General features: G+C 42.2%; 1 protein-coding gene across 2 annotated transcripts in view; it reads left to right on the forward strand.

The window, feature by feature from the left end:
• The window catches only part of LOC116722631 (FERM, ARHGEF and pleckstrin domain-containing protein 1-like), a 64,664-nt gene that overhangs the window by 34,493 nt on the left and 5,291 nt on the right, over nt 1-24,880 (forward strand). For both annotated transcript variants that reach the window (XM_032566801.1, XM_032566800.1), the window contains exons 3-23: nt 5,703-5,807; nt 5,902-5,944; nt 6,088-6,166; nt 8,442-8,539; nt 8,909-9,023; nt 10,595-10,742; nt 10,860-10,955; nt 11,029-11,192; nt 11,300-11,368; nt 11,457-11,550; nt 13,250-13,466; nt 17,667-17,845; nt 18,614-18,703; nt 20,181-20,314; nt 22,006-22,087; nt 22,171-22,408; nt 22,497-22,627; nt 22,716-22,784; nt 23,031-23,120; nt 23,338-23,420; nt 24,623-24,735. In XM_032566801.1, coding sequence (XP_032422692.1) covers nt 5,703-5,807; nt 5,902-5,944; nt 6,088-6,166; nt 8,442-8,539; nt 8,909-9,023; nt 10,595-10,742; nt 10,860-10,955; nt 11,029-11,192; nt 11,300-11,368; nt 11,457-11,550; nt 13,250-13,466; nt 17,667-17,845; nt 18,614-18,703; nt 20,181-20,314; nt 22,006-22,087; nt 22,171-22,408; nt 22,497-22,627; nt 22,716-22,784; nt 23,031-23,120; nt 23,338-23,420; nt 24,623-24,735 — 2,437 coding nt within the window. The remainder of the gene's footprint in view (nt 1-5,702; nt 5,808-5,901; nt 5,945-6,087; nt 6,167-8,441; nt 8,540-8,908; nt 9,024-10,594; nt 10,743-10,859; nt 10,956-11,028; nt 11,193-11,299; nt 11,369-11,456; nt 11,551-13,249; nt 13,467-17,666; nt 17,846-18,613; nt 18,704-20,180; nt 20,315-22,005; nt 22,088-22,170; nt 22,409-22,496; nt 22,628-22,715; nt 22,785-23,030; nt 23,121-23,337; nt 23,421-24,622; nt 24,736-24,880) is intronic.

Here is a 24,880-nt window from a genome sequence, read left to right on the forward strand (position 1 = left end):
CATTCTGTAGCTGAGATATGCTGTGCGCTGGTGCAGAGCAGTCACGAGGAAGCAGCCAGGCAGACGTGTTCCTGTTGTGTGTGTGCCTGTGAGTCAAGCTGTGTCTGAGTGTCTGTAACAGAAATATGTTGGGAAAAATCCCTGACACCAATGTGACCCCATGTGGGAATGTTTCTCAGTTTGATTGAGGTAGATTTTTTGAGGTTTGTGTTTCTCGCAGTGCCCAAAAGTGTGCAGTTAAGTTCATGTGGTGCTTGAGGGAAGACTGAGGTGGTCAGGGGAACTTTTTATCCCACCCTGATATGATTTCCACCTCAAAGGCTGCTGGGACTGTCAGCAGCAGCAGCGACACTGAAAATCCAGATCAAAGACGAGGTTCAACCCACCCCCTTTGGCTGCAACATGCATGATGGAAACTTATTCTTGGCAGGCTCTTTGAACACTAGCATGGAAGCAGAAAGGCCAAAAGAGACATTTGTGACACAGAAAGTGATACATTATTAACATTAAATTGGTTTATAATGTATAACTAGTAGGGCATTTTAAGTTTTTCACACCCATTTTGTGTTTCTAAATTGGCGTCTTACAGCCACAAACATTTTTGAGGATTTTTAAAGATTTTTTTTTTAAGGATTTTATGTAGTAGAACAAGGATAGATAAGATTATGCATGAAAGGTACTGAAATTATAAGTGGTTCTGAAAAGTTTATTGTGCATTTTTCTGCAACACAACTGCATTGAAAACCATTTGTCAATGCAGTTTATTCTGCAGCTCTTTTGCAGCATGTTTCTACCAGCTTCACACTTTTACACTGTACTATTTCTGCCCATTCAAAAAAAGTGAGACTCATTAAGTCTCACCACATATTCTGTGTTGGATTTAAATCTGAGATTTTACTAGGCCAGTTTAACACATTATTCTGATTTAATCTAAATCATACCATCATGTCTCTAGCTGGACTTTGACTAGAAGATGAGCTTCAACCCCAGTCTCAAGTCTTTAGCAACCTTCATCTAGCCAACTATCATTCCGACCAGTTTCCCATCCCCCTCCCGAAGAGAAGCATGCCCACAGCATGGTACTGCACCCACCATGTTTCACAAAGCTTTTCCACCGACGCAGTTTGGAGCCCCTTCCAGTTCCCGAGCATGATTTTGAACCAGTGTCATGTGTTTGCTCTAGACGAACGAGATTCTCCAGTGCCCTGTTTGGTTCTAGTTGGTCATTGTGGAATACCTGGTATTTCAGTGCAAACCTGAGACATCACATTGTGCGCCAGTCAAACTGTACACAAAGAAATAACAAGCACGGCAGCAAATACAAAGAAACTTTTTCTGCTTCAGCTGGAGTGTTTGAATTCTCTTTTGCTGCACATAAAGGAACCTCTGTAAACAAGGAAATAATGCATCCATGGCATCAAGGTCTGTTTTGCTATTACACTCTTCTGCTTTTCTTCGGAGTTGTCTGACGCCACCTGTTGATTATGCATGTTTGGTTACCAAAACATATGGAAAAGGCAGTTGGTTCTCACGGGAACTAAACAAAAATCAGCTTTCAGAGGCATATGAACTGAACCAGTCGTAGAACAAGAGTTCTTTCTGTGAAAACCCACTAAATGGGAATGAGGATACATTGTGCAATTCTGCCATCACATATAGCATTTTGCAAGTAGACCAACTTTTTCAGTTTTGTTTTCATTTGGTCTGAACGCCTTACTATATACAGTATATATACTGTATATGTTTATGTTGAAGTGCCAACAGGGCTTTTAATAAACATCCATCCATCCATCCATCCATCTTCTTCCGCTTATCCGAGGTCGGGTCGCGGGGGTAGCAGCTTCAGAAGGGAGGCCCAGACTTCCCTCTCCCCAGCCACTTCTTCTAGCTCCTCCGGGGGAATCCCGAGGCGTTCCCAGGCCAGCCGAGAGACATAGTCCCTCCAGCGTGTCCTGGGTCTTCCCCGGGGCCTCCTCCCGGTGGGACGTGCCCGGAACACCTCACCAGGGAGGCGTCTAGGAGGCATCCTGACCAGATGCCCGAGCCACCTCAACTGGCTCCTCTCGATGTGAAGGAGCAGCGGCTCTACTCTGAGTCCCTCCCGGATGACTGAGCTTCTCACCCTATCTCTAAGGGAGAGCCCAGCCACCCTACGGAGAAAACCCATTTCGGCCGCTTGTATCCGCGATCTCGTTCTTTCGGTCATGACCCAAAGCTCATGACCATAGATGAGGGTGGGAACGTAGATCGACCGGTAAATCGAGAGCTTCGCTTTTTGGCTCAGCTCTCTCTTCACCACGACGGACCGGTACAGCGCCCGCTTGACAGCAGACGCTGCGCCAATCCGCCTGTCGATCTCCCGCTCCCTTCTTCCCCCATTCGTGAACAAGATCCCGAGATACTTAAACTCCTCCACTTGGGGCAGGACACCCCCCCTGACCCGGAGAAGGCACTCTACCCTTTTCCGGCTCAAGACCATGGCCTCGGATTTGGAGGCACTGATCCTCATCCCGGCCGCGTCACACTCGGCTGCGAACCGCTCCAGCGAGAGCTGCAGATCACGATCTGATGAAGCCAAAAGGACCACATCGTCTGCAAAAAGCAGAGATGAGATCCTAAGGCCACCAAATCGGATCCCCTCAACACCTTGGCTGCGCCTAGAAATTCTGTCCATGAAAGTGATGAACAGAATCGGTGACAAAGGGCAGCCCTGGCGGAGTCCAACTCTCACCGGAAACGAGCCCGACTTACTGCCGGCAATGCGGACCAGACTCTGACACCGGTCATACAGGGACCTGACAGCCCGTATCAAAGGGCCCGGTACCCCATACTCCCGGAGAACCCCCCACAGGGCTCCCCGAGGGACACGGTCGAACGCCTTCTCCAGGTCCACAAAACACATGTAGACTGGTTGGGCGAACTCCCATGCACCCTCCAGGACCCTGCCGAGGGTGTAGAGCTGGTCCAGCGTTCCACGACCAGGACGAAAACCACACTGCTCTTCCTGAATCCGAGGTTCGACTATCCGACGGACCCTCCTCTCCAGGACCCCTGAATAGACCTTGCCAGGGAGGCTTAAGAGTGTGACCCCTCTATAATTGGAGCACACCCTCCGGTCCCCCTTTTTGAACAGGGGGACCACCACCCCAGTCTGCCAATCCAGGGGAACTGCCCCCGATGTCCATGCGACATTGCAGAGTCGCGTCAACCAACACAACCCTACAACATCCAGAGCCTTAAGGAACTCCGGGCGGATCTCATCCACCCCCGGGGCCCTGCCACCGAGGAGCTTTTTAACCACCTCGGCGACCTCGTCCCCAGAGATTGGAGAGCCCAACCCAGAGTCCCCAGGCTCCGCTTCCTCAGTGGAAGGCATGTTGGTGGGATTGAGGAGGTCTTCGAAGTACTCTGCCCACCGGCCCACAACGTCCCGAGTAGAGGTCAGCAGCACACCATCCCCACTATAAACAGTGTTGGTGCTGCACCGCTTCCCCCCCCTGAGACGCCGGATGGTGGACCAGAATCGCCTCGAAGCCGTACGGAAGTCTTTCTCCATGGCCTCTCCAAACTCCTCCCACGCCCGGGTTTTTGCCTCAGCAACCGCCCGAGCCGCATGCCGCTTCGCCCGCCGGTACCCATCAGCTGCTTCCGGAGTCCCACAGGCCAAAAAGGCCCGATAGGACTCCTTCTTCAGCCTGACGGCATCCCTCACCGAAGGTGTCCACCAGCGGGTTCGAGGGTTGCCGCCGCGACAGGCACCGACAACCTTGCGGCCACAGCTCCGATCGGCCGCCTCGACAATGGAGGCACGGAACACGGTCCACTCAGACTCCATGTCCCCCACCTCCCCCGGGACGTGTTCGAAGTTTTGCCGGAGATGGGAGTTAAAGCTCCGTCTCACAGGGGATTCCGCCAGACGTTCCCAGCAGACCCTCACAACACGTTTGGGCCTGCCAGGTCTGACCGGCTTTCGCCCCCACCACCGGAGCCAACTCACCACCAGGTAGTGGTCAGTGGACAGCTCCGCACCTCTCTTCACCCGAGTGTCCAAGACATACGGCCGCAGATCCGATGAAACGATGACAAAGTCGATCATCGAACTGCGGCCTAGGGTGTCCTGGTGCCAAGTGCACATATGGACACCCTTATGCTTGAACATGGTGTTCGTTATGGACAATCCATGGCGAGCACAGAAGTCCAGCAACAGAACACCGCTCGAGTTCAGGTCGGGCGGGCCGTTCCTCCCAACCACGCCCCTCCAGGTCTCACTGTCATTGCCCACGTGAGCGTTGAAGTCCCCCAGCAGAACAAGGGAGTCCCCAGGAGGAGCACTCTCCAGTACCCCCTCTAAGGACTCCAAAAAGGGTGGGTAATCTGAACTGTCGTTCGGCCCGTAAGCACAAACGACAGTCAGAACCCGTCCCCCCACCCGTAGGCGGAGGGATGCTACCCTCTCGTTCACCGGGGTAAACCCCAACGTACAGGCGCCGAGATGGGGAGCAACAAGTATGCCCACTCCTGCCCGACGCCTCTCACCCTGGGCAACTCCAGAGTGGAAGTATGTCCAGCCCCTCTCAAGGAGACTGGTTCCAGAACCAGAGCCGTGCGTCGAGGTGAGACCGACTATTTCTAGCCGGAACCTCTCGACCTCACGCACTAGCTCCGGCTCCTTCCCCACCAGAGAGGTGACATTCCACGTCCCAAGAGCCAGTTTCTGCAACCGAGGATCGGACCGCCAGGGTCCCCTCCCTCTGCTGCCACCCATCCCACACTGCACCCGACCCCTTTGGCCCCTCCCACGGGTGGTGGGCCCATGGGAGGGGGGGCCCATGTTTCCTCTTCGGGCTGAGCCCGGCCGGGCTCCATGGGTAAAAGCCCGGCCACCAGACGCTCGCCATCGTGCCCCCCCTCCAGGCCTGGCTCCAGAGTGGGGCCCCGGTGACCCGCGTCCGGGCGAGGGAACACCAAGTCCAAAGTTTTCCTTCATCATTGGGGTCTTTGGGCTGCTCTTTGTCTGGTCCCTCACCTAGGACCTGTCTGCCTTGGGTGACCCTACCAGGGGCATGAAGCCCCAGACAGCATAGCTCCTAGGATCATTGGGACACTCAAACCCCTCCACCACGATAAGGTGGCAGCCCATGGAGGAGTTACATGGAGTTATTAAAAAAAATAAAAAAAGTAATTTTTTCTTGTCATTCTTCCATAAAGGCTACATATGTAGAGTGCACACCTAAAATTCTCCTGTACTGTGAATCTCTGTAGCTTCTCCAGATTTACCGTTGGCCTTTTGGCTGCTGCTCATGGCTGTCCTTGCTTGCCCTGTCAGCTTAGGGGTACAACCATGTCTTAATGGATGTGTTGTTATTTTGTAATGTGTTTTGCTTCAAATATTGGGTTAAACACAGCTTGGAATATTGTTTCATAACACAATAACTGCTTTAGCTTTTTCAAATGTTTGTCCCTTATCTTCTGTAGTTTTTCTTGGTCTTCCTGATGCTGTCTGTTTACTAATGTTCTCTAACAAAACTTTGTGACTGTTTAGCATCAAGGCATATTGACTTATTTTGTCGTCAAGAAAAAATATGATGTATTTAAGCTCATAAAATGCTTTAAATGTGTTTAGGTGGAATACTGAAAGTGGAAAAAAATTCTTGCCTTTTCTGCTTTGTGTTAAGTGTCGTCCTACATGATTTTGTTCACAGCAAAAAGCGTCGGGCAAGGTGCTATTTGACCTGGTGTGCTCCCACATGAATCTGATTGAGGGTGACTACTTTGGCCTGGAGTTTCAAAACCACAAAAGCATGATGGTAAATAAATAACAAATAAAACCTCATCTCAAAATTGCTCACATTATTTGTTCAAAAACTCATACTTGAACAAGCCTCTTCTGTTCTTTCACAGGTTTGGTTGGACCACATCAAACCGATTATTAAGCAGCTTCGACGTAAGTGTTTCAGTATGCTGTTTAGTCTTGTTCTTCCTGGAGCTTATAAGAGAGTAACTGCTCTGTATAATCTCCTTATAAAATGCAAATGTTCTTTCTTTTTCTTTTTCTTTTTCTTTTATTAATGAACCTGTTCCACACAGGACCGAAAAACACAACCCTGAGGTTCAGTGTGAAGTTTTTCCCTCCTGACCATGCGCAGCTGCTGGAGGAGCTGACGAGGTGAGCAGATCCTCTTTACTCCCGTTATCTGGGGGATGCGTTTGTCTTCTTCTTGGCACAGAGACATACGTTTGTATACATGTCAGTGTGAAAAGTCTCTGCTGTAACTGAGGCATACATGAAACATGGTCCCTGACTCCATGATGATTTATTCCCCTTCAGGTTATAGGATTCAAATGTCATGGTTGCCATTTCACTGGTTTAGCCCTCTGGAGATTAGCGATGTAGAGCTAATGATTTTCTGGTTTCTGTTCTGTAGGTATGGATGTGCTGCATGTTTTTAGGAGAGCCCAGAGAAAAAAATTGGCATTCGACTGATGAAGCTTAGACAATTGCTTGACTGTTCATATAAGAAAGATATTAGAAAGCTGTTTCTATTTACTATTTTTTTCATTAATATATATGTTACTGTTATTTAGAGCATTTAGTGTCTTGTTTGTTTCAAACATAAACATTCAGTAGATTTAATCTTAGACTTTTTTGTTGCTTGATTTGTTATGCTGTTTCAGAATTAACTGAGTATTGCAGTTCAATAATCTTATCTTAAAAATTGTTTTAACCCTTTGTGATATTAAAACAACATATTTCAACACATCCAACGAACAGCTAAAATCTGCAAATACATGAGAGCCCCACTAAAAATGCTTGTAATGGCCTATTTTAGTTGTACTATTGGTTGTTTTGCAAACACTTGCCAATAGCATGTCAAGTAGCATTGTGCCTAGATATTTTAGCTTTCTAAATTTAATTTTATTTCTAATATTTTAGTCATGCTCTACAAAAAAATCCACACATAGTCTAATTTTTCAGTAAATAATTTGGAGTGAAGTTTCACAGAAAAATTTGTAATGAGGCCAATCTGCTAATTCTATACAGCGACTAGGCAGGAGTCCACTGTGTTTCCAGAGTAAACCTGCTCATTTCCATGAATATTGCCTCCTTTTCTACTTCAATAACATCTCAATATTTGGGATCTTATTGAGATTAAATCCATTTTCAAAAGATCAGTGGTGAACATGCTGATTAGTTTGTCAAGTTTTAACTACCTTGGTTGCTAGCCTGCTTTTTATTTTCTGACAGAAATGGTAACATTGAGGTTTTTGCTGATGTTTGTTTCAAAACATTGCTACTTTAAACCATTATCTGTGGTTCCCCTTCCCAGTCATTAATCTTGAAAGCCCTCTTGTTGCACCAACAAATTAGCCACAACTGTATTAATCCTTTAATCTTGTGGCTTCCGCTTTTATAAGATTGGGCGGGAAGGATACCAAAGACATCCCTCTCCCAAGCAGAACTTTTACCAGAACTGAAATCTAGTCTCTCCAGAAAATTCTGCTTGTGTTGAAGAACTTTTTTTTTTTCTGTCATAAGTCATGTCTCATGATCACAGAAGATCAATGGAAGACCGACCAGTAAGCAAGAGTTTTAGTTTTTCACCTAGCAAACAGATTTTGAGCACAATACAGTTGTCAGTTTAAAATATCCAGTTGCCTTTACAGTACTGTAATAATGGGCCAGAATTGATTGTGCAGAAACTTGTGTTACAGCTCAGTTTCAGAGCCCTATTTAACATCAGCATCAATAAAATAGATTGTAAATTTTGTTACTATGATTAATAGTGTTTATTTGCATTATATCTCTAAAAATATTTATTATATATGCTCTTTTCAGATGTCAATGTCTACTTAATTTAGCATCTACATGATGGCAAAAACAGTTATTTTTTTAATTTTTTATTTTACTTTAAGAAGTGATAGACGAACTCAGGCGACAAGGGGTTAAAATGTATCCAATACAGTTCATATGAGGTATTTTTAATTATTAGATCATTTGTAATCCCATTACAAGACATGGAGGAGACAGTTATATATGTTAAGCCAGTATTTGGCGATTCTTTTTTTTATTTACTGATTATTATATAGTCTGTGGTTGTTTTTAGTTTTATTACTTTTGCATTTGTGCATCAATTCAAAACTACAACCCAACAAACAACTTAATTTACTTAGACAGCACAAACAGAATTCACCTTTGTATGTTTTTGTAACAATGAAAAAGTTTCAGTACATTTTTTTCTTTGCCTATAATACAAAGCAGCAAATGAGTGGGAGTGCAACTCTATGATCCATGTGACCTGAGAAAACTCTTTGTCTCTTTAAACAGTTTTTTTCTACTGATAAATTCCTAAAGTGCCAAATTCAATCTTGTGTTCATGTTGACCCTCAATCACCTTTGCAGGCTTGTTAACGTGATATCTATTTTTGTGTTTTGTGCCTAGGTACCTGTTTGCCCTCCAGGTCAAGCAGGATCTCTCCAGTGGACGTATGATGTGCAACGACACCAGCGCGGCTCTGATGGTCTCCCACATCATCCAGTGTGAGGCTCGCAGGGCAGTTTTATGTGCTTGGCTCAAGCCACCAAAGCAGTGATAGATCTGACAACTGTCTTTTATACATACACTGCTGCTCTTTTCATGCGCAGCTTATCAGCAAACATTGTCATGCAGCACACGGCGCAGCATTTCAAATTGATTAACTTTGTGTTGCTATGGAGACCTCGGTCTAATGTCTGAGTGTAATCTTGCAGAGCTGCAGCAGAGCAACGACTCATTTCCATTGCTGGTCATATCTGGAACTCTTTCTTTATCCTGTTGCGATCGAAGCATGTTTGCGCGTTTCTCCCCGTGCAGCATCAACTCTAAAGCTGACTTCTTTATTTTTTGCCCTTTTTTTTCTTCGGTTTCAGCTGAGATTGGGGACTTTGACGAGAGCCACTGCCGCTCACACCTGCTAAACAACAACTACATTCCAGATCAGATGCCCCTGATCGACAAAATCATGGAGTTTCACTCAAAGCATATGTGAGTGTGTGATCTTTACACCACAGTTAAAATAATAACACAAGGTCAGTGGGTGAACAGACATTATTCTCCTCAGCCGTGAACAGGAAATGTTGTTACAGACTTTGTTATTGTCCCACTGGGCTGTTTTATTACTCAAGTGACACATTCAGGAAAGCAGCCACTGAATGAATGGGTTATTTCTCAGCATGCTACACACAGCACTTTAACATACAGTATATAATCTTGCATTGGCCAGGTTTTTATAACTTGTTTTACAGCTTAATGTAAGTCTTTGGGGCTTTATGTCTTCCAGCTTTGCACATCTAGAGACTTTGTTGGCCTTTTTCTGTGCAAAACAGCTCAGGCGCAGTCAGATTTGAGCATATGTGAATGATTTTCAAGTTTTGTCTCTAATGCATAGATATACCTTGATCTATACCAGCTCATTGCAGATTTGGCAGTCTTTAAACTACAGAAGATTTTATCAGGTTTTCCTCTCCACAACTTTAACCAGCTTCTCTTTCCCCGATGAAGAAAAACATGAAGCAAAAGGCTACAGTGTCCCAAAAGGAGATTATAAGCTTCTTTTAGATCACCAAGTGACACGCATGCACACACACACGCACACGCCCACACACAGACAGCTGTCTTTAGTTGGGTTAGTGGGATGAAACCCAGTTTTTTACTCTATTTAGAGATGACTGATGCAGAAGTTTGAGAGAAGTGAATTTGAACTTGGCTTTTTTTGTCCCGACTACTTTTTCATTCTATCTAGTTTAATGCCATTGGGAGTATATTACTGGAATGGAACCCTTCCAGATCTCCTCACACCATCCAGCCACTCCATCAAGTATTTCTCATAACTTATTTAAGAAGAAGCTTTGCCAACACTTCAGTGGCCTCTGCGTCACAGTGGGCCATGAGCACTCAGTGGTCTGCCGCTGCAGCTTCAGACAAGCTTCACTGCTGGTGAAGCTGGTTTTTACCACAGCTGATAACGATATCTGTGGCTCCTCTGGCCGGGTGCCATGTTGAGTTGAATCCTTTGTTAAGTGGCACACAGGAAACAGGAAGGCTTATCTACGAGTGAGAATTAGGAAAGTTAGTTAAGGTTTGCTGCTCCTTCCCCCAGCCACTATTTGTTCTTCAAAAACTCAACCCTTGTATGACCTGTATGAAATATAAAGTGTAATGTACACACACTTTTAAGCCTAAAGTTAGTCACACCCCTGATAGAGTGGCATTTAAAATTATTTTTTATTTAACTAAGACAATTTTTCCTTTATGGAAAAGTTTAAATGATTTTTTTTTTATTCGATAACAAAACAATGTAGAAGGGGTATTACTTAAAAAAGTAATTTATTTACAAAAAACTTTATTGGCATTACAGCAACCAAACCGGTCTTATTGATGAAGTCCTAAATTATCTGATTCTGGTCACCTGCCTGTTTCTGTTTGCATCTTCATCTACAGTGTTTTTAAATACCTTTGTGATTGAAGAATCATGCTTTTGAATGTACTCACCCTCCTTAGAAATACAGATGAAACATTAGCAGCTGTAAATATTTACATTTATCTGTGTGTTGTAGAGGTCAGTCACCAGCAGAGTCAGATTTTCAGTTGTTGGAGGTTGCTCGCAAGCTGGATTTTTACGGGACTCGGCTGCACCCTGCCAAGGATCGGGAAGGTTCGAAGTTAAGTCTGGCTGTGGCGCACACGGGCGTTTTGGTCTTCCAGGTAGCTTCACACAGACATTAATGTGAACATCAATTTGCTTGTTGCGTTTCTTAGTCATTCTCACTTTGTCAAAAAAAAAAAAGGCTTTAAAAGGCGTTCAATTTTTCTCCATCTTAGACACACACAAGGATCAACGCCTTCAACTGGTCCAAAATACGCAAGTTGAGCTTCAAGCGAAAACGTTTTCTCATCAAGCTAAGGCCAGATCTAAACGTATGTTGTTTTATTATACTTGGAGAACACAAATTGCTTCAGGGTTGTAAATTATTTCTCCATGTTATTTCAGAGCTCCTGTCAGGACACTCTGGAGTTTTTGATGGCCAGCAGGGATTGCTGTAAAGTCTTCTGGAAGATCTGTGTGGAATATCACGCCTTCTTCCGCCTCTTTGAAGAACCTAAACCCAAACCCAAGCCTATGCTCTTCACCCGAGGATCTTCCTTCAGATTTAGGTGGAGTTTCTTTCTTCAACAGGACTGCAAGCACTTAACTTTCCTAATAGTCTACTACCGCCCTTGTAGAAACACTCATTATTATTTCTCTTGTGCTAATGCTGCAGCGGTCGCACACAGAAGCAGGTGATTGATTATGTGAGGGAATCAGAGTTCAAGAAGATCCCGTTTGAAAGGTAGAGTCTAGACACATGCTGGGCATTCTGAGTTCAAGTAAAGACTTTCACGATGTAAAACACTGACCTACATCATCCCATCTGCCAGGAAACACAGCCGGGTCAGATACAGCAGTAGAGTTCAACACAACAGTCGCCTGTCGCCGCTGCCTTCTCCTCGCCACCATGAAGTGCCATCAGAAGTTAGTCTTTCTATGCATAATAAATGTACCCAATAGATTATTTGTTGCTTTATATACTGTATATGTCTGTGTTATTTCTCTTTAGTTATTCATGAACGTTGTCTATAAATTTATAAACGTAACTTTTTTGCTTGTTTTGAAGTAAATGTTAACCCCAAAATCCCCAGTGATCCATAGTTGGGTTATATGAAATCATTGTTCTCTGCCTGACAGTCTGTTGTTTAATATAAATAAATGGAAGTGGAAACTGCCGAAGACTATTTTGCAACACTTTTCACACACTTTTTGACATTTTGTCACGTCACAACCAAAAACTTTTGTAAATTTTAAAGGGGCTTTATGTGATGGTTCAACACAAAGCAGTGCATAACTGTGAAGCAGAATGAAATGGTGCATAATTTTGGGAATATTAAATGAATAAAAAGGGAGGCTTCCCTATTTTCCTCTAATATGCCTAAATCAAATCTAGTTGAACCCTGAATCCGCCGATACATAATCTAAAGTTATTATGAAATAAATAAGAGAATAAAATAAGCAATTATTTTTTTCCTTCTTGGAGTGATTTCTATGAAATGTTTATTTTGTAATTATCAAACTGGTTGATTGCCGTGGGTTTTTTTTCCCCCCAATATTTGTCAAGGTCAGGCAGGGTAGACAGAATCAGGACCCTGTCTGTTTTGTTTTATCTTGACGCATACAATTGTTAGCTTGTTAAATTAACATTGTTTATTAACATCAAAATGTGGAAGATGTTTTACTTTTTTTCCCAAATATGAAGCTTAACCTTACACATTTATCCAGCCCCTCAGTAAAGTTCTACTGAATAGAAAAGCAATGGTGCAATTAGTACTTTAATAATGTAGCATAACATGTGCTCTCCACCATGTTCAAACTTTCGCAGTTGTGGAAGTAGAAGTGTTATTGACATTTTTAAATGCCACATAAACATCTGAGTGTTCAGGTGGGCTTTGTGGATACCTGCCTGTTGCACAGCTTACATACCGACTTATCGACATCCTTTCTTGTTCATCTGTTGCACAAGAAAAACACCTCCTTACAATAACTTTACTTTCATCTTTTTAGCAGAAAAGGTTGCTAAGGCTCTTATGGGTGCACTCACTATATCAAGGTAGTTTTACTTTGACTCTGAAGGGAACAGAGAATTGAGCATCTGTGAGTCTGCTGTGGAAAATTGTGCTTGTGTTTGGGGAAATGAGAACAACTCAGTAAATGTCAACAAACTAATTACTATCATAAATATTGCTTTTTGTATAAAGGTCCAGTTGACAATCTGCCAAGACTCAAAAAAGTGACAGTTTCCACCACGTTGTGCTGGTTTATCACATTAAACCGTAATAAAATACATTAAGATTTGGGGAAGATGTCATTGCACCAGTCTGCTTGTTACCATAAATGTTTACTGGTCTTTTTGTCATTTATGTTTATTTTTGCTTCTTTATTTCTTCTCAATATCACAAAATATCACTGTGACTAATGCTAAATTAGCAACATCAATTTTATTTTGGTGTTTGGTGTTTCAGTCCTGTATATTTGATCACTTAAACGTACCTGCAATGTATTTAGTCAAGCACAAGGAACTAACAGAATATTTTCAGGCGAGGAGGAATTGACTTAAAATTCTCAGTTGTTATTAATTACATAATTTCTGAAACTCTTTTCCTTTTTCCAACTCTGTCAGAGTGGTGTTCCTGAGGACTTCTCCTCTTCTTCTCCTCCTCGGCGTCACTGGAAGGAGTCGGTGCTTGTCAGTGCCGAAGACCCAGCAGCTTCACGAACTTCAAAGATGAGCCCAAACCATCAAAGAAACGGCCACGAAGACAGAAAGGAGTCCGTTTCCAAGCCTGAGGAATCAAGAGGGTCAACACGACAGATGTCCCCAGAACATCCGAGCAAAGGTCCAGCATCTTGGTTTGCCAAAGGCAGCAGCTCAGCCATCAGTTGTGTAGGTAGTGAGTTGAATATGGAAAGGGAGCAGGCCAGCAGAACGAATCAGAGTTATGGTGAGGACTTCAATTTGCGTCGGGGTTCAGGTTCCCAGCAGGAGCATTTACTGGGTAAGATGCAGTACAGGGAATCTCCTTTGCTCAACATGAACCATGAGCCATATCGGTCTCTCACGCAGTCACGTCCAAAGTTTGACCTTAGTCCTGGTTACAGCACAGTGGGGAAAATCAGAGGCCATAACAGAGAGAGGCAGAGCAGCAGCCCCCTCCCAGGTCAACATACGTTTGGCTCAAGGAGTGTTGTCTCCAATCCTGCCAATAAACCCACCCACCGAGCACCTTCTCTCACTCACACTGAGCAGAATGGCTACACGCCGCCCCTGTTTAATGACACAAGATGCTCCCCCCACCCGAGCCGATCGCTTGGCTTACACAGTCTCCAAAAAGTACATCACACCTCATGTGCAGACCCACATCAGGGTGCATCCCCTCCAGGGCCAGATTCACGCCCGGTTATGTCTCGGGCCGAGCGCATGGCAGCTCTCGAGCGCCGCATGACGGCCAACGGCCTCACGGCACCGGGGAGGTTCCGGGCCGGAAAGAAATGGTTAGGACAGGTTGGAGTCAAACACGTGGAGGCCGTGCAAATGTGTGAGGGCTCCACCACCAGTGGGTCAGAGTCAAGCGAGTCTGAGGGAGAGGACAGAGAAAACTGCAGCAACAGTACAGTGGAGGCTAGCTCTCCTATACCAAGAAACAAATTCTCCTTTGGGAGCCTCCAGCTGGACGAGGAGGCAGAGGATGAGGATGGATGCCATAATTTTAGTGATGAGGAAGGTGAACAGATTTTCAGCTGTTGACACATTAACAAACCTGAGAAGGGAGTCTGAAGCTTGTATCCGGGAATCCTTGTTGTGTAGGAAAGTTTTCTTTTGCATTTCAAAGAGTCACTTGTTTCTGAATTATTTTTTGATATCAAAACAGACACTCACAGCTGCCTTGTTAGGTTGCCACACTGAATAGTTACCTATTGAGCACCGCAGAAAATGTGGTACTGATTATATCAAAATGAAAGGCATAAATGGCGAAAATGTTGACTTTTAAGAAAGTTGCAAAAAACTGCCTTTTCAGTGCCTTTTAACCTCTGTCAGTAAGATATGTGTCTATTATTGTCTATAATCACATGTAATGTCTCCTTACGGTTTTCTATCTAGTACTGGCTACCATGGCTTGTTTTAGTGCCTTGCAAAAGGATTCATAACCGTTGAACTTTTTCACATTAATGTCAAAATCGTCTGAGATTTCGTGCTGTAAACCATCATGACGTAGTGCAAAACTGTGAAGCGGAAGCCAAACAATGCAGAGTTCTCAATATTTTTTCACAGATACTATCTGAAAAAAGGTGTGCATGCATTTGTATTCAGCCCCCTGTCCTCTGATACACCTAAATAAAATCTATTCTAACTAACTGCCCGTCAAAGTCACTAAATGATAAATTAATTGGTTCAATAAGAAGAAAAGTGAAAAGTATGGCAGATGTCTGTTTTCAAATTTGATGCAAACTCACGTATCCCTTCACAAGTCAACTAAATTCTAAATATTCCTGATATATTTGTAAAAATATTGGGAACCAGATGTCCTTTTCCTTCCGCTTCTAAATTATGTGCAGCTTTTTGTTGGTCCATCATCTAAAATTTAAATAAAATTAAGTTTGTGGTTTTGTCATTACAAAATATACAGATTTAAGAGGTTTAAACACTTTCGCAAGGCACTGTATTGTTCTGTTTTTAGGACTTAAAATTTCCTCTGATATGTTATCAGTTAAGACTGAATTGGGATTTATCTGTAGCTATCTAACAGGTTATCTTTCTGATTAGGGTGCAGAATCCAATGACATCCTGCTAAAAATATCTACGACTGATTTGTATTTAGCATTTGTTTTACAGAGTCAATTGTTCTTTACTAATCTGGAGCAAACTTTAAATAGTTTGAGTCCTGTCTTGTATTGACACGTCAGCGATATGCTAAACATACCTCATAGCAACAAGTAAAATAGATGTAATGTGCAAGTGACGAGCAGCTTCTTGATCAGGTTTTGGTGAATGTAAATGTGTGCTATAAGATAATTTCTCATCGTCTTGCATGTTTTGTTTGTTTTTTTTAAATAGTCACTAAGCAGAGTTTGCAAAAATGGCACTGCACTTTTTTGCACTTGTGTCTTTTTTCTCGTGGTTTAATTTGCAATAATCTCCATGTAACACATGTGTTGTTTTCCTCTTTTGTGTCCAATGTTCACTGTCTGCATGAAGCTAGTTTTTTTCCTCATCTGCGCATTTCTGTGCTGTGTGGAGGGGGAAGCACGGTTTTCATTCTGTGGGTTCCCTTTTCTGCAGTGATCTGATCACCTGACTCACCATTAGATTATTTCAAAGCAAGGAAACAAGAGCTTGGCAGCGTCTATGTTTGTGTGAAAGACACTTTAAGGGCAACATTACCTCAAAGTATAAAGCCTCTGGGTTCATCCATCATAGCAGGCTGCTTTTTGTGGTGCTCCTTGATATTTTTAGCTCTGGCATAGACACAGATGGTGATTTTATGAGATACACAAGTATGCAAAGTAGTGCGTAATGAAATGGAAGGAAAAGGGATACATGGTTTTACATTTTCTTACAAAGAAAATCAAGCATCAGTTGCATACATTTGTACTTCTCTTACTCTGATACCCTCAAACGAATACTGTCATTTTCCTTCCACTTCACAACTATGCACACAATCAGTTGACTACGTATTGGTCTGTTACATAAAATCTATTGATATATGTTAAGGTTTGTGGTTTTAACTTGACAAAATCTGGGAAATATCAAGGAATATTAAAACCTTTGCAAAGCACTGCAGGCTTGATTCAATTAGCTTCCTGCTTTTATACCCGTTACTGATGCAGCATGAGTAAACAACCAGATCACTGCAGAACCGGGAACCTTATGAGGAGCACTAACCCATGTAACATTCATCTTTGCATGTTCCAGCTTTATGAGAAAGACTCTGTTTGTGTGCAAGGGTGTGTGGGGGGGTGTATGTATGTGTTTTCAACCACTGGTGTCCTTCAGGGTGTGTTCAAAGTCCAGGACGGTGGCTTGATGCACATAATCCTGTTCTGTCCTACCTGCATGTCCTCTGCTGTATGTACTGTAATATACATGTTGCTCTATCTTTCACTCTGCTGTAATTTATCTGTTCATTTTCTGTGCGCGCAGCGTGTGATCGGAGGATGTGGCTGTAAATCTAGGCTATTAAAAGCAACCTAATAAAAAATATATAAAACATTTTTATAGCTCTCTGTCACATGGTGAAATTAGTCTTTAAACTGATTTGCATCCCCTTATACAAACAAGATCAGTTTGTATTTTTTTATGATGGTTTTTTCCATCTTTTTTTTTTGGTGCTTGATTGCCGTTGGTATATATAGTCTGGTGTCAATAGTACATATTAGATCCTTTTCATCCTCTAGTTTTTGTGAAATTGTTATTTCACACTCGTTTGTAGCATCGGTGCAGATGTTTATGTGACTCGTATTATCAAGGTGGTAGTTCTTAAACTAGTTTGCGTTCTGTTTTATTCCTGCTGATGACACAGAGAGGGAGATGGGCGTGTTGCAGCCACAACATAGTAAGTAAGCTGAGTGAACGTTGTCGGAGCTGATGACAGTAGTTAAGTGGTTCTTCTCGATCAGCCTGCTGTATGTGTCAGCTTGTCCCTTTATTGACGTGGTGTAAGACGGCTGTCGTGAATTCAAAGTGAGTCATGACTGATTTTTTTTTCATTTCTTTGCTCTCTCTAAACAAAACCCCTCTAACCAGTTCCACCTCACTGCATTTATGATTTAGCGTTAGTGGATTGTTAAATAGCTTGGATCTCATTAGCACTCCGTCATCTGGTTTGGTTTAAATGTTATCCTCAAATGGTAAAAATACATTAAAATGTCAAATTCAGTTATTTTCCTACAATGTGGCAAATTGCAACCGTCTGGGATAACATTACTTAAATTGAGAATCTTTTCCTCAGCTCAATTATATCCCTGTATTTCTAGATTAACACAAACTGATACTTTCCTTCCTCCCTGTGGATTTTATTTCTTCTGTGGCTTCACGTCAGGTGTGGCTCCCCACAGCCCTCCGCCGTCCGGACACCCCCATGGGATGGTGAACGGTCAGAAGTCCCTGGAGTTGTGCAGCAACAGTCTCGACGGCCGTCAGCCTTCGCCTCTGACCAGCCCGCTACTCAACGACGCCTGCAGCATTCGCACTGATGATGAAGATGAGGTCCGGAGAAAGGTTTGTAAACTAAGCTCTCAAACCTTTAAAGCCTCAAAAAACTTTATACCAGGATTGCTCTGTATTTTTGCTCTGTCCATCTTCCCATGTACTTTAAAACAGTATCCCTAAAAAAAGCATTAAAACCACCTGATGCTTTGCCATTGGGATGGTGTTTTCAGGGTATTTGGCAGTGTGACCACTTTTGGCTTTCATTTTGCCAGTCTTCCAAAATTATGCACTCCTCGACCTATAGTTGCCCTGTCAATAGTCTTCCACCTAAATTGTGCAGCTCCTCCAGAGTCACTGTGAGCCTCTTGGCTCCTCTTCTAATGAATGGTATTAAAACCCATGTCTTGTTAGGTTTGCGACTCTGGGTGTACTCTTGCCACTTTGGTTGAACAGTTCTTCATGAAATGTTCAAAACTAAAGAATATATTTCACAGGCTACCACTGTTTACAACTTCTTTGCATATTTAACTGACCTTCACAGTTATATATTGGACTTGGAGGTATCAAAGTAAAAAAGACTGAATTTAAAATGTATTTATCTTTTTTAGATTTTTATTTAAAACAAATATAAGACCCAGGCATTATTTCTTCTCATGTCATAATCGGGCTCTAGGTTGCGTTGGTCAATTGCATGAAATCTAAATTAAGCACATGTTAGTTTATGTTTATAACACAAACCACAAGGTACTTTATATGTCTACTTACATGTCCTGATGAATGTAACTAAAAACAGGTGCTGCTACCTTTTCAGTATCTTATCTGATGTTTACTATCCAGAGATTTCCCACTGATCGAGCCTATTTCATCGCCAAAGAGCTGCTGACCACAGAGAGGACATATCTGAAGGACCTGGAGGTGGTGACTGTGGTAAGATGAGCATACATCAGCATGCCTCTCTGCTGTTTGGTCTCTCCCATATGCTCATCTGCTTGGGGAGAAGCACTCTCATTGTTCTGGTTTAGCAGCTTCGTTGCAACACGACCGCCAAATCACATAGATGGGCAGTGACACACAAACACTCTGGCAGAAGCGATTTCATTTTTTATTCATTCCCCACTCCCGAGCTCTGAAATGTATTTATCCATGTCACACGAGGTGGTGAATACTAAACCGTGTTTGTGTTTAAAGAGGAGGTTGGATTTAGCAGTGCGTTCCCTCTGTGTGCTTATTTATTCAATTCTCTCGGATTTTATTGGCTGGATGCAAGCGTGCACACCCAGCTTCGTTTGATACCGTCTCAAAGTAAACCTGGCAGATAAACAGGATATTAAACGTGTGTATTGCTTCTTCAACTGTAATTGAGGACGGTCTTTTGTTGCCTGATTTATCACATGAGGAAAATGGTAGCTTTTGTCATTTTGGAGGTTTTACTCACATTTAGCTTGAATTCTTTTAATCATTTAACTGTATATGTTCGTGTGTTTGTTCATGTGTTATCTCCTTCCCACATGCTGATTGGTGTTGCTTCGGTGTTGAGGGTGAAGTCATCTGAATAACAGCTGAAGCTTTGTTTTTAACCCTTATAAAGAGACACTTACTTTTCCAACAGCCCATTTCCCTTTCCCATTAGAGCTTCTGAATGAAGCTGCTCTCAGTCCGTTCTGCTACACAAAACATGCTTCTTTCGCCACCAACCTGTTTTAATGAAACAAGTGAGTAAGAATGACTATTGATTCTTCTTTTCAACCTCAGTCAAGTGAAGGATTTAGAAGTTGCCACAAAGCTAAAGTTTGTCAACAGGAACACAGATAAAGTGATTCTGGAAGCAAGTTTCTGTAATCTAACTTTATTTATAGAGCATTTGTTATTCAGTCAAGTGTAACACAAAGGTCTTTGCAGAAGTGAAAATCAGGAGGATGGATAAAAAAGCACTACAGAAATATATTAAATAAATTATTAGCTGAAGTAATTAAACAGAATAAACAAATGATTATATTGGTGATAAAATTATCATTAAAACTGAGAGAATTATAGAGAATGAGGCTATGTGGAAACTTAATCAGATTAGTGAAGAAAGACTAGAGATATACATGTATGTTTTTATTCGTAGAAAAAGTTTGACTTGCTACCCTGCTTGAGCTTAAAGAGCATAACACTAGAATGCTGACGGTAAAGTAAACATATTAAAATTAACGTTAGTATGCTAATACATGAACGTTGGTATTAACAATTTGCAGAGGCCCAACCAGAGTCCTCACTTGAATCTGATAGAGAAACTTTGAAGAGAGTCAACCTTTGTTATGAAATACCTGAGACTTAATTATTCAAGATACAATTAATCTAATAATGAGACTGTAAAGTCTATTCCCATGTGTTAATCTGCTTTGCAATATGTGTTTTCCAGTCTTTCCAGAGTGTTGTGGAACAAGACGAGGCGACCCCTGACTCCCTGAAGAACACCATTCTCTCCACCTTTGAGCCGCTCCACAAGTTTCACACTGGTTTCCTCAGGGAGGTGGAGCAGAGGCTGGCTATGTGGTGAGCCCCATTTCACTTTTAAACTACACCCAAGATCTTATTTGAAGGCTTCAGAATGCAGTTTGGATTTGGTCCAATTTATCTGAATTTTTTATTTTTATTTTTATTTCTTTTTTGAAAAGGTAGCAACCCAAGCAGCTACCATCTCCGTTGCTCCAAAAATACTGGCCTGTGCTTTCCTGTGGGTTTGTGCTGTCTGATGTGCTTTAATGATGCTGTGCTTTATTGGGCACACAAACAGCCCCACATGGAGACTGTGATGCATAAACACAGTCAAGCTGTTACAATTTGCAGGCGTTTACTGGCGATTGTCAGATGCTAGAACTTCACACGAAAGCTTAAAGTGATAGCGCACTATACTCCACTGATAAGAACTACAGTCAGATGTGAATGCAAATCTCCTTGGCCTACATATGTCTTTTGCTTTTGGCTTTGCATATTCAAATATAAAGGTGAAACTGTTGTGAACATCATTGGAAATCTATCTGGTATAGATGAATCAGGATGACTTTTAAACACAATTGTATTTATTAAAATAATGAATAACCTTACTGAGTACAGTATTTAGATCACTAATAGCCCACAATCCTGTGTGGGTGATTTCATGCTCAAGGGAGACACCTGCTGGTGGAACACCAAATTTTATTGGTTTTCTCTTTTATAGCTATTCTGGGAATCTTTTTTGAATAAATTAAGTTGAGTTAAAATCTGAATTATTTTGATGTGAAGAGTAAATGGCAGATGGTTTTACCTATTATTATTATTATTTCTTTTACATATAAAATCAGTAACATGTGGAGTTTTTTTTTTCATTCATCCTCATTTTATTCTGACACCCGTAAAGCAAATCCACATCAACCAATTCAGAAGTGTCCTGTGAAAGGTTCAGAAGTTTTTTAGACAAAGTTTTTTAGACAACAAACACAAAAGGCAGGTTAGAAGGGTCAGGTTGAAGAGTCATTTAAGAAGCAGAAAACACAGAGAAGAATATATTTTGGTCAGATGAGATTAAAATCGATCTTTTAAGTTTGCATGCAAAACGCTACATGTGCTAATATCTAAACCGGCACATTACCCTGAACATGCCATCTCTGTACTGAAACATGGTGACGGCAGAATCATCCTCTGGGAATGCTTTTGTTAATCAGTAACATGGCAGCTAGTCAGAATTGATAGGAAGGCAGAGAATCCTTGAAGAGACAAAAGACTTAAGATTGTGGTTGAGGTCTATCTTCCAGCAGGACCTTTAACATACATTCAGTGGAGAAATTTAGACCAAGGTTTGCTCGTGTTTACTTTATGCCATTAAAGTTCAGACCTAAGTTAATTTGTAAATATTGCTGAATGTGAAAAACTGGTGGATAATATCCAAAAAAGGTTTAGTTTTAAATTAGGTAAAGGGTAGCTCTATGAGCATAGACTCAGGGGAGTTGGATAGAAATGCATGTCACACTTGTCAGACTTTCATTTGTTAAATTTGAAAACCATACATCATTTTTTCCCCCATTTTGAAATTTGTGGTTGCAACATGGCAAAAATGTGAAAATGTTCAATCTCTACATCGAAGGAAAAGTTAGTCACAAAAAACAAACAAAAAAATAATAATGAAATATTTGTTTTTTTAGCTTTAAATCTTGCATGACGTTCTTGTGTATTTGTAAAACTGCAATACTATTTTTTTCCTTGTGTAGGGAAGGACGTTCCAATGCACACATTAAAGGAGACTACCAGCGCATTGGAGATGTGATGCTGAAAAACCTTCAAGCTTTGAAGGTGACTCCTGACCTAATGTTAACATCGATGCTTTTGAAAACCAGCAGTGTATCATCCTCATGTATTACACTTCATGCTTGCAGCCTCTGACCACAAACATGCACAAACACTCTGACATCCTCCTTGAGCTGGAGAAGGCGTGCAAAGCGTCCCGTAGGATGGAAAATTTATGCAGAGACTTTGAGCTGCAAAAAGTGTGCTACATCCCCCTGAATGTCTTCGTCCTGCGACCTCTCCACCGCCTCATTCACTACAAGCAGATCCTGGAGCGCCTGTGCAAACACTACCCAGCCACTCATGAGGACTTCAGGGACTGCAGAGGTGACCAGAGCTTTTAGAAACTCAATCAGCATTTTTTTTCCTGGTTTAATCTAGCAGTAGTTATGTGATATACGTTGTTGTGCTCCAGCTGCTCTGGCAGATGTTTCTGAGGTGGTGGACCAGCTCCAGGGGAGTCTACTCAAGATGGAGAACCTCCAGAAGCTCCTGGAGCTACAGAAGGATTTGCTCGGTGTTGACAATCTTGTGGTTTCTGGTCGTGTGAGTCTGAATTATAACAGGAAAAATATTTGCCCAGCTTTTAAGACATGCACACACCAAGTATTTCATTACTTTTTTGTCTTTTCAGGAGTTCATCAGGTTAGGCTGCCTTAGCAAACTGTCCGGAAAAGGCCTTCAGCAGCGAATGTTTTTTCTGGTAACGTTCATCTTTCTTCAGCTCCTAACACTAATCCAATTATTTAGTTGAGTGATCTCAGCAGAATGAAATGATGCTTTCATCTGTTCCTGCTTCGCGTTATCCAGGTGGTGTTGGCAGCTTCAGTGCTTCAAGCATGCAACACATTTCTAGTTTAACGCCTTAAAAACATACGCAGATTATTTATATGATACTATAATGGTTTTTATTTCTCTCTGTCCCGCTCTCTTGTTTCCTTGGCGACAGTTTAATGACGTCATTTTGTACACGAGTCGAGGGATGACACCGACCAATCAGTTCAAAGTGCACGGGCAGCTGCCTCTCCGTGACATGACAGTAAGTGCTGATTGGCTGTCACCAGTTTGTCATTACTGCAAAAGGAGCTGCGCCCATTTCCCTCTGAAAATACACACACTGTCAGGACAACCAGAACGTACATTTTCTTTTTATCCTCTCTCCTTCCTCCTCTCCCACTCTGTCTATTTTTGTTGCCTGCTGTCCCAGATTTTTGGAGCTCTTTAATGTCTTGTTCTGCTTCTTTGTGTTCTTCCAGATCAGAGAGAGCGAGGAAGAGTGGGGTGTGCCTCACGCCTTCACCCTGGTTGGACAGGGACAGTCGGTGGTGGTAGCAGCAAGGTAAATAGGAAAGTAGCTACCCTGTTGTTTAATTTACTAGTTTTGCAACTAATAGGAATAGTAAAACAATAGTGACAGGGGAATGTGGAAAATTGGTGTGGTGTGTTGAGCTGATTCAAAAAAGCAGATCTTTCACATATTCATGAGAAAAAGACCAAAAAGCAAAGATCCTGGATGCAAGCAGCTAAAAGTGAGCTTCTTCCATAGAGGTGCTTAGCTCACCCATCAAGGGTGAGGAGCTCAGTGAACTGGAGTTTGGAGTACAGCCACAGCCACTTTGTACCAAAAGGAGTGCAGATAAGGGAGCACTGGCATGTAATCAGGATGCCTCCCCAATGCCTTCTCTTGGACATGTTCCACTGGGAATGTAGTCCTGAACATCCCTAGAACTTCCTGGAGGGATTATTTATCCTTTCTGGATTTGTAACAAATTACGATCCCAAAGGAATGAGCAGTGAGGTGCTACCAGGGAGAAGGATATTTGTATTTGCCTCCTTCGTAAATCCTGCATTTACTAAGGGTTTACAAATTGTTTCATAATTGATTATTGCGTTATGCTTTTATTATGTGAAGCACTTTGAACTGCCTTGTTGCTGAAATGTGCTCTTAAAATAAACTTTAACATAACTTTCCATTTATTTGTTTTGTGTGTTTCTTCAGCTTCTCCGAAGCCAGATTTATATTTCTGTTATAAATCTGTGCTGTGATTACACATATTTCACGCAGATCAAACATTTAGTTTCAGTGTCCATGTAGTCTTTTTGATCAGAAGATAAATCCAAGTGTAAATCCAGCTGCATTTATACATCCCTACTATGCAGTAGTTTTGAACCAGTTTGACTGTGTGTCCACTTCTCTTTCATGTTATTTATTTTAACAGTTAATTTCTTTGCCATCTTACATTAGTTTGAGCTTCTCAACACCTCCTTCAGCAGCTATCTTGTCTAATCTGCTGACTGGTGAAAGGTAGTCTGAAAGGTACATATCAATTTATTTAAAATCATTTTTACTTCAATTAATTAATTGGATCTATCCAGTTTCCATCCTGTGCTGATGACACAATGGAGTAGTTTAAAGTGAATATTTTCCAGAAAGGCTGAATGAAGAACACACATCGTCCCTGTGCTGTTGTTGGTAGCAGAACTGTTTATAACCTCGAGGCAGAGTGACATGTTCCTGCTTTCCCTCCATTTGTTACCTAGTTCGCTGACAGAGATGGAGAAGTGGATGCAGGACATCAAGATGGCGATAGAGATGGCAAAAACCAGCAATGGTCCCACATCGGCTGCGCTGACCTGCACGCTGACTGATAACAGTAAGTTAGAGGATAAGCGAAGAAAAAGTATTGAACTATTACAAAATTTGTGCTCAGACATCAATATTTGTGAATGTTTACTGTGAGAAAGAAACAGTGAGTGAACACAGCGGAGACCCCGGATCCATGTTGATTTCAGGATGAT

Source organism: Xiphophorus hellerii, chromosome 7 (assembly GCF_003331165.1).
Source record: "Xiphophorus hellerii strain 12219 chromosome 7, Xiphophorus_hellerii-4.1, whole genome shotgun sequence".
Classification (NCBI taxonomy): Eukaryota; Metazoa; Chordata; class Actinopteri; order Cyprinodontiformes; family Poeciliidae; genus Xiphophorus; species Xiphophorus hellerii.